A 12,498-nucleotide genomic window follows, 5' to 3' on the forward strand; every position below is an offset into this window, starting at 1 on the left:
AAAAGGAGCTCTGGTGGCACAGTACATAAAGCATTTGCCTGCTAACCGGCAGGTTAGCAGTTCAAACCCACCAGCTACTCCCTGGAAGGAAGATAGGACAATCTACTTCTGTAAAGATTTACAGCTTCAGAAACCCAATAGGGGTCGCCATGAATAGGAATCAACTCAATGGCAGTGACTTTCATTTTGGTTTGAGTTGTTAAAAAAGCTGTAAAAACTCAAAAGTTTTTTATGATTCATTTGGTTCAAGATTAACACCAGGTAAGGCTATTTACAGTCTCATCCCTTTTACTATGAATATTCATATGTATTACTTCAGAATACTAACGTGTTGGATTACAGTGCTGCTCCAGGCCCTTTGAGGGTATAACGTGGTACAGTATACACACAATATTGCTTTTCTGAAATCCAGAATATTCTGAATTCAAAAAAGTATCTAGACCCAAGGAGTTTAGAAAAAAACTACAGCTCCTATTTTTGAACTGTCCCTTTGTTACACCTGATGGTTTTGAGGGTTTTTTTTGTTTTTAATACCGTATGTCAATGCGTGCAAGTAAAATTTGGGACAGGCAAAAAATTGTTTTTATTTTTTAAAGGAAGGTAGAAAAGAACTGGCTAGACTCTTCCACCAGAGATGCATTCTTAGACATACCAGTTTTAAGAGAGATTACATATGGATATTAGAAAGTTAGAAACTGGTTTCCTTAAACACTATCCTGGCAGGCTGTATGCCACAGAGTTGATCTGATTTACAGTGACCCTATGGCACAGCAGACCTGCCCCATAGGGTTTCCTAAGCTGTAATCTTTACAAGAGCAGATTGCCAGGTCTTTTTTCCCAGAAGGGCTGGTGAGTCTGAACTGCCTACCTTTAGGTTAGGAGCTGAGTGTTTACCCATTGTGCCACAAGGGCTCCTTCACCTTTGCCCAGTATTCCTTGGGACAAGCTTAGGGATATGCATAACCCACTGAAGGCTGCTGTCTAGATCAACTTTTTTTTTTGCATAATCGTAACTTTTTTTTTTTTTTTAACTGTGATTTGGGTGAAAGTTTACAGAGCAAATTCATTTTCTGTACAGCAGTTCATTCACATTTTGTTTCATGACATTGATTGCAATCCCCATAATGTAACAGCTCTCTTCCGACTTCCTTCCTGTGATTACCTTCTCCCCGTATCTTTCTTTTCTATGCATTCCTGCCCTCTGAGCTATCACTCTGTGCAAATACTGCCCTTCTGATCTCCCATGATTGATTGTTCTAAGGAGTACACCTACCTGGTGTAAACATTAACCTTACATGTCTGTCTACTGATAGGCTGGAAGCCATGGGAGTGAGCTGTATTCTAGAACTGAATGATGACTAGGGGCCACAGTCTCAAGGGTTTCACCAGTATCTATCAGGATAAGCCTGGTCTTTTTTATGATTCTGAATTTTGTTCCACGTTTTTCTCCCACTCTATCCAGGCTCTTCTGCACTGATCCCTTTCTGAGCAGTTGACAGTGGGAGCCGAGCACCATCCAGCTCTTCTGGTCTCATGGTCACATAGGCTAAGGATCACATGGTCCACTAGTCCCTTGGACTAACTGTTTCCATGCATCTTTGGTTTTCTTCATTCTTCTTTGCTCTAGATGAAGAGAGACCAACTGTTCCATCTAGATGGCCACTTGCAAGCTTTTAAGACCCCAGTCAATACTTACCAAAGTAGGATGTAGAACAATGTTTTTGTGTAGTACGTCATGCCAATTAAGCTTGATAGCTCCTGTAACCATGCTCTCGAGCTCTCAGGTCCAACAACTTGTTCCCTCAAGGTGGTTGGCTGTGGCTAAGAAGTTATCATAACTTTGCCCCGTTATTTGTATTCTTACAGCACTTACCAACATGTATGTAGAAATATCGCCTGCCGACCTTGTATATGGTTTTGGCCTTGGCTACATTCCCTTTTGTCCAGACATACCTGATCATTCAGCCTGTCTACCCATCTATTTACCTGTTATTAATGTTTGTTATCACTGATAATGCAGCATTTTATATGTAAAAGTGTTTATCTTTGTTGTCTGTACCTGCACACCTGTGCCTTCTTCCTTAGTGTTACTGTGCTGGTCACTTGCTTTTCATATACTGCCTTTCCCTTTACCCAAATCAATACTTGTCTCTTACCAATCTAGCAATTTTCCTTCCCCTCCTCTCCCATCCCTGGTAACCAACAAAGAAAGTTTCCTTCCATATATAAACCTTTCCCTGACTTTTTATAATAGTGGACTAATAAAATATTTGTCCTCCTGTGACTGACTTATTTCACTCAGCACAATGTTCTCCAAGTTTATCCAGACTGTGGTGTTTTGTAGAGTCTACATTATTCTTTAGTGTTGCACAGTATTCCATTGTGTGTATCATAGTTCAGTTATCCATTCTTCTGTTGCTAAACACTTAGGTTGTTTCCATCTCTTTGCTATTGTGAATAGTGCTGTGATGAACATGGATGTGCATATATCTGTTCAGTCCTGGTTCTCATTTCTTTAGGATATATACCTAGTAATAGGATTGCTGGATCAAAGAGTGTTTCTATTTCCAACTGTTTAAGGAAGCTCCATACCAATTTCCATAGTGCTTATATCATTTTACGGTCCCACCAGCAGTGTATGAGAGTCCCATCTCTCCACATCCTTGCCAGCATTTGTTATTTTCTGTCTTACTGAACTTTGCTATTAATGCTGGGATGAGATGATATCTCATTATTGTTTTGATTTGCATCTCTCTAGTAATGACCAATGATTGCAAACATTTCTTCACGTGTTTGTTGGCCACCTGAATATCTTCATTGGTTCATGTCTTCTACCTATTTTTAAATTGGATTGTTTGTCTTTTTGATGTTGAGTTGCTGGGAATTTTCTATAAATTCTAGAAATAAGTCCCTTGTCAGATATGTCATTGACGAATATTTTTTTCCCATTCTGTGGGTTCTCTTTCGGATAAGTCTTTTAATGCACATAAGAATTTAATTTTTAGAAGGTACCAATCATCTAATTTATCTTCTGCTGTTCATACATTTTGGGTTACGCTTGATAGTCGATTTATGCCATAAATTATGGCCCCTAAGTTTGCCCCTGTTTTTCCTTTGATGAACTTTATAGTTTTAAGTTTCACATTCAAGTCTTTGAACCATCTGAAGTTCATTTTTGTGTATGGTCTGAGATATGGCTCTCGTTTCTTTTTTCTGCAAATGGATAACCAGTTTTGCCAGTATCATTTGTCAAAGATACTCTCTTCCCAGTGAATGGATTTCAGTTATTTGTCAAAGATCAGCTGATCATAGGTGGATAGATCTGGGTTCTCAAATCTGTTCCACTGTTCTATGTGTTTGGCATTGTACCAGTACGAGGCTGTTTTGATTACTATGGCTGTGTACTAGGTTTGGAAATTGAGGAGTATGAGACTTCCTACTTTGTTCTTCTTCTTTAGTAGTGCTTTGCTTATCTGAAGGCTCTTTCCATATAAAATTAGTGATTGGTTTTTCCATGTCCTTAAAGAATGTTGACAGAATGTGGATCGGGATTACATTGAATATATAGATTGCTTTGGATAGTACTGATATTTTCACAATGTTCAATCTTCCCATCCATGAGCATGGTATGTTCTTCTATTTATCTAGATCTCTTATAGTTTCTTCAAGTAGTATTTTGTAGTCTTCTCTGTATAGAAGACCAACTTCTATCAGTTCATTTAACATATTACAATTTGTTTACCTATATCTTTTATTAGGCTGCAACTTTTAATCATTTCTCCTGTGTATTCCCAACACCTAGAACAACACTGGGCATGTAGGGCTGTTTTTTTATTTTGATGAAGGGTGGAAGAATACAAGAAAATGATGTCAATTTTACTACAGTCATTAGCAATAATATGTTCATATATGGAGCTCTGATAGTATAGTGGATAAGGCACTTGACTGCTAACCAGAAGGCTGGCGGTTCAAACCCACCAACCACTCCCCAGAAGATGGGGCAATCTACTTCCGTAGTGATACTGCCATGGAAACCCAAGAAGGGGTCGCTATGAGTCAGGTCCAACTCGACGGCACATAACAACAACAACAACAACAACATATGGAGTAAATGGATTTTTGTTAACAAAATTCATCAAATTCTAAAGACAGGGTCTAGATTTCTAAGGCTATCATATTTGTTTGCTTTTAGGTCCTGTAGTCAAAAGCAAATTAAAGAAAATAGGTTAAAAGACAAACTATGCTCTTATAGTGTATAACTTGTTAAGTATGTTTTAAAATCCCTATATTTCTAGGGAAATAAAAATAAACAAAGGTAAAAAGTACAAGATACTTACAACCGCAGCAATTTCAGCTGATGTCTTGTCATGTGTGGTAGTAAAAATAATGGATGCCAACAAAAATACAACTCCCGTTCCCAGAGTAATATAAAAGTCCTATACACATATAAAACATACAAGGAATACAGTATGGTTAGACTAATGGAAATAAAAGTTTTAATTTTTACTTTTAAAAAAGTTCAGCGATTTGCTTTTTCTTTTCTTGACACAATCAAAACATACATACTTCAACTTCTAAATTTCCAGTAAAAAAATTGGTATATTACCTATAATGGAACATTATCCAAACTCTGGACTGGGCATATTCAGAAAGGAATCACAAAACAACCTTTTAATAAAAACAGGTAAAAGCTCCATAAAGGCTGTGTGTGTGCATACACACGCAAGATGTGTATATATGGCAGCCCATTTTCTCTCTCAAACCAAACCAAACTCACTGCCATTGAGTCGATTCCAACTCACAGCAACCCGCTTCGGGTTTCCAAGGCTGTAAATCTTTACAGAAGTAGACTGCCCAGTCTGGTGGGTTTGGACCACCAACCTTCTAGTTAGCAGTCAAATGCCTTAGGCACTATGCCATCATAGCTCTTTTTTTTTTTTCTTTCTCTCTCTCTAGACATATTAAAATGATCAAATCCAAAAAACCAAACCCAAACCCACTGCCATTGAGTAGATTCTCACAGTGACCCTAAAGGAAAGAGTAGAATTGCCCCATAGGGTTGCCAGGGCCAGGGCTGTAAATCTTTACAGAAACAGACTGTCTCCTCTCTTCCATGGAATACTGGTGGGAGTGGCCGGTGAGTTCAGACAGTCAAATGCATTAACCACTCAGCCATTAGTGCTCCTTATCAAAACCAAGCAATTTATTAAAATTCCCTATTACTTCTAGCAAAAGAAAACATTGTTATTTTTTTATTCCCTTTCAAAGTATTTTATACTATATGGTCTTTTTCAGTGCATTGAAAGCACTCTGGAAGAGAAACCAAAAGAACCATCCATCATTAAATACAATTATTCCAGCAGTGTATGTTTTCTTTAGACACTTAAGCCTTCAACCACTCCACTCGGGTAATCCAAAGCCTTATGAGGTGATGCATGAGAGAGCACTTTGAAACCTATCCAAAATGAGTGTGTACGATGAGCTTATCTACTACATCAAAGCTTCCACATCTCATCATAAGGTAACTTACAATGAACTTATAGATTTCAAAGTGCTCTCTCACCTATCACCTCATAAGGATCTCTTACACAAACTGCAAATGGTGCTTGACATACATATTTGATTCAGATGGGGAAACTGGTAAAGTGATAGCCATTGCAGAGTTTTAAGTCTGATCCTTTCTGAGTTTTCTGAAATGTAACCTCCACTAAACTCAGTATCAATGAAACTACCTGAAACAGAATTCTTACACTGTCAATTCTTCACTTAACATTTACAAAAAAATTAAGAGGTGTTCTCTTTGCTTCTAAACAAAGTGTTTTTCTGCAGTATCTTCTCCACTATTCTTCTATTCCTTTGAACATTATCTCAAATTTGCTACATTGAAAAAAAAAAAAAAAAAAAAACTACCCATATTTCAAGTGCACTCAAGAGGATTATTTAAACAAAATAACATGTGAAGTCCCATGAATGTTAGCTGTTGTTACTCTTATTAGAAACTGACCTACAATTGCATGGGATAGAAAAGACTGTCATAGATTATTGTTCCTCCTTAGACCCTGTGGCAATTAAGGTTGTATGTCAACTTGGCTGGGCCTGGTTGAGTGGCTGGGCAGCTGGATACAGTTATTCCCCGTGGTGAGATTGGTAATTAACTCCATTGTAGAATGTACTGGAGCAGCTGAGTAGCAGCTTTAGGAATGTGGACTGCTTCCAGTATATAAGAAGCAACTTTGGGGAAGGTCACCAGCGTATGGCATGCTTGAACCCTGCATGTAGCTGAGTCGTTGTTCAGCAACCTGCCATGCCCTGCCAATCTTGGGACTTTTTCTGGACTTGAATTAGTGGCCTGTCATGTTGTTTGGTAATATCGGGACTGTGCCTTTTGACTTGTAGACCCTGGGTTTGTCAGCCTCAGCAGCCAGCAGCTGCCTGAGTAAACAAAAGCCTCCAGCTTCAGTGGGCTGGCAGCAGGAGGCAGAGCCCAAGCCCAAGGTCCAGGGGCTCTCACCCAGCCCCTAGAGCCTGGCACTTTGAACTTGGACTTCTAGCCTCCAAAATTTTAAGAGAAAAAAACTCCTGTTTGTTAAAGCTATCTCATTTGCGGTATTTCTGTTAGAGATGCATTAGGTAACCAAAACAGACCCCATCGCCACTACCACCACTAAGCACTCAAAATGTTATCTCTAAAACAGAAAACCTCTTCTACATGAAAAAATATTTAAAGTTTAAATATATTACTATACAGACAGTAAAAGTGATTTTCAAATGGTGCAAGCAAATAAATATAAAATCTTTAGGATGTTAGGGGAAAATAAAATATGTGCACTATGATAACTTTTAAGTTTTAAAAACCGCCTATGAATACAAGTAAAAGACTTGACAGAAAGCAAAATATTTTTAACAGCTGTTTTAAGGTGAAAGAACTGAGGCATTTATTATTTTTTCAGTATTTTTAAATTAGTATTTACTACAAAATAACTTTTTAAATGCTCAAGTTTGATGTAATAAATGTCTCACATTTTGTTCAGATCACACCATTACACTAGACAATATTACCATATTGTTTCTAGACATAAAGATCAGTATTCTTAGACTACAGCAGCAGCATTAAAAGAGAAATGAACACTTCTAAAGTTACTTTTATGGGTAGTGATAATTGTTCATTTACTATTGAGAGATTAAAAAAAGAAAAAAGTTCCAATCTTTAGTGTTTAAAATATAAATTTCAAACTACACATGAACAAGCTCAGATATTAGAGAACGTAGCCCCTGTCTCAATCTTATGGCACACCTACATGTCAAAAGTAAGAATTTTTAAAGATTATAAACATAATAAAAATTCTAAGGTCTTATCTGCATTCTTTCTTTAATAAGCATTTCAGAAAATAAATAGGTTCTGTTATTGTTTTGGTTATACACAGATTCCTGTAGTGAGACTAATTGCTATGACAACATCTTAAGTGTTAGGCCATTTATTCTAACTGGATTCTGCCTAGGCCACACAGTAGAATGCAGAGTTAGGCCTTTTCTGGGTACAAATCTCTGTTGATTTCGACTTTGGAAGTATAACTTTAGACAAGCTACTTAACCACCCTAACTTTCCTCAACAGAAAAAGCAGCAGTACCTAATAAGTTGTGAGGACTCTAAATCACAGTCTGTAAAGTGCTTGGCATACAATATGTACTAACGACTGGCATTATCAGTCATGGAAGAGTCACATACCGGCCATGCCAAGAACTGTGTATACGTGTTCAGACTGCTCATTTTTCAAAGTTGATTGATTTAACTGTTAGTATCAACTTCCTATTTCTTTATTTTATAACTTAAAACAATAAAATAGACTTTTTAAAAGTAATAGATCCTCACAGCACAAAATTCAAGTAAAACAATATACAGAATAAAAAGTAATTATCATAGGTGTATAATCTACACATGACCTAGTGCTTGCTTCTCATTGATTTAAAGAGCATCTTACTACTTTGTCTTTACTGTTATCTCTTCTTCTTAATAAGCTACAATTTCATCTTAATTTTCATGTTTTCTCTTAAGATGTGAGTGCTTTCACATGTCACCCTTCACATGTATAACTCTTTACAAATTATTCGTGACAACTGAAATGCTACTGAAGAAATAAACTGTTCAATTCTTCTTTTCCTTAAATTCTTACATATGTGAATTATTTTATCTGTCATCTTACAAATCCAAAATACATGCAAATAAAAACACAGGATCAGTAGACTAATTTAGAAAATTTCTGAATAATGGATTCAACAAATGCCATCTTAATTCACTTATAGACAATTTTTTTCATAATAAAATGAAAACAAAATATAAGCAGAGTTATATACAGATTTGTTTTAAAACCCTACAAGTACCTCATATCAATCAGTGCATTACTCTGTCTAGCATAAATGCCTGTCATAAAGAGGTGCACAATGAAGAACTGCAGAACTAACTCCTAAAGCATGAGAAACCATCAAAAGTGACAAAATGCCAATTTCTAAAATATACCTTGGCAGGTAAGAATGTATAGGCAAGTAGGACACAGGGAAAGGGTAATCACAGGGAGGAAGTAGGAGGAAAGCTGTTACAATATAGGGAATGTAATTAGTGTCACAAAAAAAAAATGTGTTATGAACTACTGAATGTACAACAAATCTGCTTTGTAAAATTTCACCCAAATCACATAAAAAGTTTAAAAAAAAAAATCTTGTGTGAATCATATTAAATCCCCAATTGTCATAAACTGTTGGCAGTGTTTGTTCTCCCATTCCCCTCTACAATCCATTTGGCAGGGAAAACTGAGTTGCTTGAAGGCAAATAGTTGGAATAATGGACAATGTCTTTTCACGTTGCTAAGTTTTGAAAGCATGACTACTCTGAACAATGAAACTACAAAAGATTACAAAATAATTATGCTTAGTATAGGGGTTATATTTTTGAAATGCTTACCGATGATTTTACTTTTTCAGGATCCACTCTGTCATAAACTGGAGTACAATACACAATCAGTATAAGGAGACTCAGAAGGAAGGCACTGCAGCTTACAAATTCAAAAAAGTAAAGTCCTCCACACATAGTACATTGTGACACAACTTCTTCACAGATAAAGGCCAGCAAAGACAGCAACTACAAAAGAAACAGAGCATTTCACTTAAGTGTTTTTCAGAGAAATCTATAGTATTTAGAAAACACCACCATCTGTCCATTCAAATATTTATTATGTGAAGAACCTGACAAACAAGATTACTAAATGACCCCCTGTTCTGATTACCTAGTGCTGCTTTGACAGGAATATACCACAAATGGGATGGCCTTAACAAATAGGAGTTTATTTTCTTACAGTTCGGGAGGCTAGAAGTCCAAGTTCAAAGTGCCAGGCTCTAGGGACTGGGTGAAAGCCCCTCAACCTTGAGCATCAGCTCTGCCTCTTGCTCCTGGCCCACTGAAGCTGGAGGCATCTCTTCCCTTGGGCAGCTACTGGCTGCTGAGGCTAACAAATAAAATGGCACAGTCCCAATGTTACCAAACCACACCACCAAAAAACCAAACCCACTGCCATCGAGTTGGATCCAACTCATAGCGAACCCTCTTTGGGTTCTGTATCACTACAGAAGTAGATCACCCAACCTTCGGCAGGCCATTAATTCAAGTCCATTGAAAGTCCCATGGTCGATATAGCATGGCAGGCTGCTGAACCACGACACGGCTACATACAGGGCTCAAGCATGTTATAAGCTAGAGACCATTCCCCAAGGATTCTCCTCATATACAGGAAGTAGAACACAGCCCTAAAGCAGCTACTCAGCTGCTCACAGTAGATTCCACCATGGAGTTAATTACCAATCTCACCAGGGGAAATAACTACATTCAGCTGCCCAGCCACTCAACCAGGCCCAGCCAAGTTGACACACAAACTTAATCACCACACCCTCCCATCCAAGCAGAATTTACAATCTGGTTGTCATACAGGTACACAAATAATTAAATACTGGAAGCTAGAAGAAATATAACCAGAATGTTCCTTAGAAATAAGGATAGCAAGACTTGATCTTGCTAACTTTGGACATGTCACCAGAAAAGGTGGACATTACGTATGGCAAAAGATTAGAGGAAAATCCTCAATGAGAATGGATTGATACAACAGCCTGAAAATGGGCCCAAATCTATCAAAGATCCTAGAGAAACAGCAAAACCAGGCAACATTTTGTTCTTATATAAGTAAGAGTCAACTCAACAGCAATTAACAACAACAAAAATGTTAGTACAGATACAAAGAAAATACCAGAGACTCAGCAAGAAAACCACTGGAACTAACTGAAAGATTAGCATAGAGGCAGGATTCAAGGTCAACATACAAAAATCTGTTAGATTCCTCTAAACCAACAAATAGATCTCTGAAAAGGAAATAAAGAAAACAATACCATTCACAATAGCTACCAAAAAGATAAAATACTTGGGAATAAATCCTACCAGGGGCACAAAAGACCTACACAAAGAAAGCTACAAGATACTACTACAAGAAACTATAAGAGATCTACGTAAATGGAAGAACATACCATGCTCATGAATAGGCGACTGAACACTGTGAAAATGTCAATCCTACCAAAAGCAATCTATAGATTCACTGCAATCCCAATCCATCAACATTCCTTAAGGACATGGAAAAACCAATTATTAATTTTATACTAGATCCACAATCAACAATCATTGACACGGCAGTCAAGAAATCAGATGTTGTATTGCACGGGCAAATCTATTGCAAAAGATCTCTTTAAAGTATTGAAGAGCAAAGATGTCACTTTGAAGACCCACCCAAGCCACAATATTTTCAATTGCTATATATATATATATATGTATGTATGTGTGTGTGTGTGTGTGTGTGTATGAGCTCTGGTAGCACAGGCCTAAGGCACTTGGCTGCTAACCAGAAGGCTGGTGGTTCAAACCCACCAGCCACTCCTCGGAAGGAAGGTTGGGCAATCTACTTCCGTAGTGATACTGCCTCGAAAACCCAAGGAGGGGTCACTGTGAGTCAGGTCCAACTTGATGGTACATAACAACAACAACAACAACAACAACAACAAAAATATGTATATATATATATATAAACCTAGACAATGAATAAGAAAGACCAAAGAAGAATTGATCTCGTTCAATTGTGGTACCAAATACTGAAAATACCATGGACTGCCAGAAGAACAAACAAATCTATTTTGGAATACTCCTTAGAAGCAACAATGGCCAGACTTCATCTCAACTACTTTGGTCATGTGGTCAGAAGGGACCAGTCCCTGGAGAAGGGCATCATGCTTGGTAAAGTGAAGAGTCAGAGAAAAAGGGGAAGACCCTCACCAAGATGGACAGACACAGTGGCTGCAATGACTGGCTCAGGTATAGCAAGGATTATGAAAATGGTGCAGGACAGGGCAGTGTTTAATTTTGTTGTACACAGGGTCACTGTGAGTTGGAATCAACTTGACGGCACCTAACAACAACAATTAACAATTTATGTGGAAAGGAAAGAGACTTCAGACAAGCAAAGCACTACTGAAGAAGAACAAAGTAGGTGATCTCATACTCTCAGATCTCAAAACCTACAGCCACAGTAGTCAAAAAGCCTGGTGCTGGTACAATGACAGACAGACAGACCAGTACAACAGAATTAAGAACCCAGAAATGGATCAATCCATCTATTAGATCCATCCATCTAAATAGATTATCCATCATCTTTGACAAAGGGCCGAAATCCATTAAATGGGTAAGAGACAGTGTCTTTAACAAATGGTGCTGGCAAAACTTGTTATCCATTTGCAGAAAAATGAAACATCCATACCTCACACCACACACAAAAACTAACTCAAGATGAACAAAGACTTATATGTAAAACCTGAAAGTATAAAGAAAAAATAGGGGCAAACTTAGGGGCCCTAATATATGGCATTTATAGACTACCAAACATAAGTAAAAATGTGCAAACAGAAGAAGATAAACTAGATGACTTCTTGTTCCTGCTGTTAGGTGCCATTGAGTCTGCTCCGACTCATAGTAACACTACCCTGTCCTAAAACTAGATGATGGGAACCTTATAAAAATCAAATTCTTAAGCATATCAAAATACTTCTCTAAAAGAGTAAAAAGAGAATGTACAGAATGGGAAAAAAATATTCAGCAACCACATCTCTCACAAGGGACTGATCTCTAAAATTTATGGGTAACTCCAACATCTCAACATCAAAAAGACAATCCAAATTAAAAAAATGGGCAGAAGATATAAACAGACACTTCACCAAAGAAGATATTCAAGCAGCCAACAAACACATGAAGAAATGCCTACATTAGCCGTTCAAACCAAAAAACCAAACTCACTGCCATTGAGTTGATTCTGACTCACAGCAACCTCAGCAGGTTTCTGAGGCAGTAAATCTTTACAGAAGTAGATTGCCCCATCTTCCTTGTGTGGAGCAGCTGGTGGGTTTGAACTGCTTTTCTTC

General features: G+C 37.6%; 1 protein-coding gene across 1 annotated transcript in view; it reads right to left on the minus strand.

The window, feature by feature from the left end:
* The window catches only part of CMTM6 (CKLF like MARVEL transmembrane domain containing 6), a 35,181-nt gene that overhangs the window by 2,881 nt on the left and 19,802 nt on the right, over positions 1 to 12,498 (minus strand). Inside the window, exons 2-3 of the mRNA XM_007948662.1 lie at positions 8,957 to 9,133; positions 4,338 to 4,436 (exon numbers count right to left, since the gene is read on the minus strand). Of these exons, the coding sequence (XP_007946853.1) occupies positions 4,338 to 4,436; positions 8,957 to 9,133 (276 nt within the window). The remainder of the gene's footprint in view (positions 1 to 4,337; positions 4,437 to 8,956; positions 9,134 to 12,498) is intronic.

This window comes from Orycteropus afer, unplaced genomic scaffold (genome assembly GCF_000298275.1).
Source record: "Orycteropus afer afer isolate SDZICR_OR568_19922 unplaced genomic scaffold, OryAfe1.0 scaffold00218, whole genome shotgun sequence".
In the NCBI taxonomy this organism is placed as follows: domain Eukaryota; kingdom Metazoa; phylum Chordata; class Mammalia; order Tubulidentata; family Orycteropodidae; genus Orycteropus; species Orycteropus afer.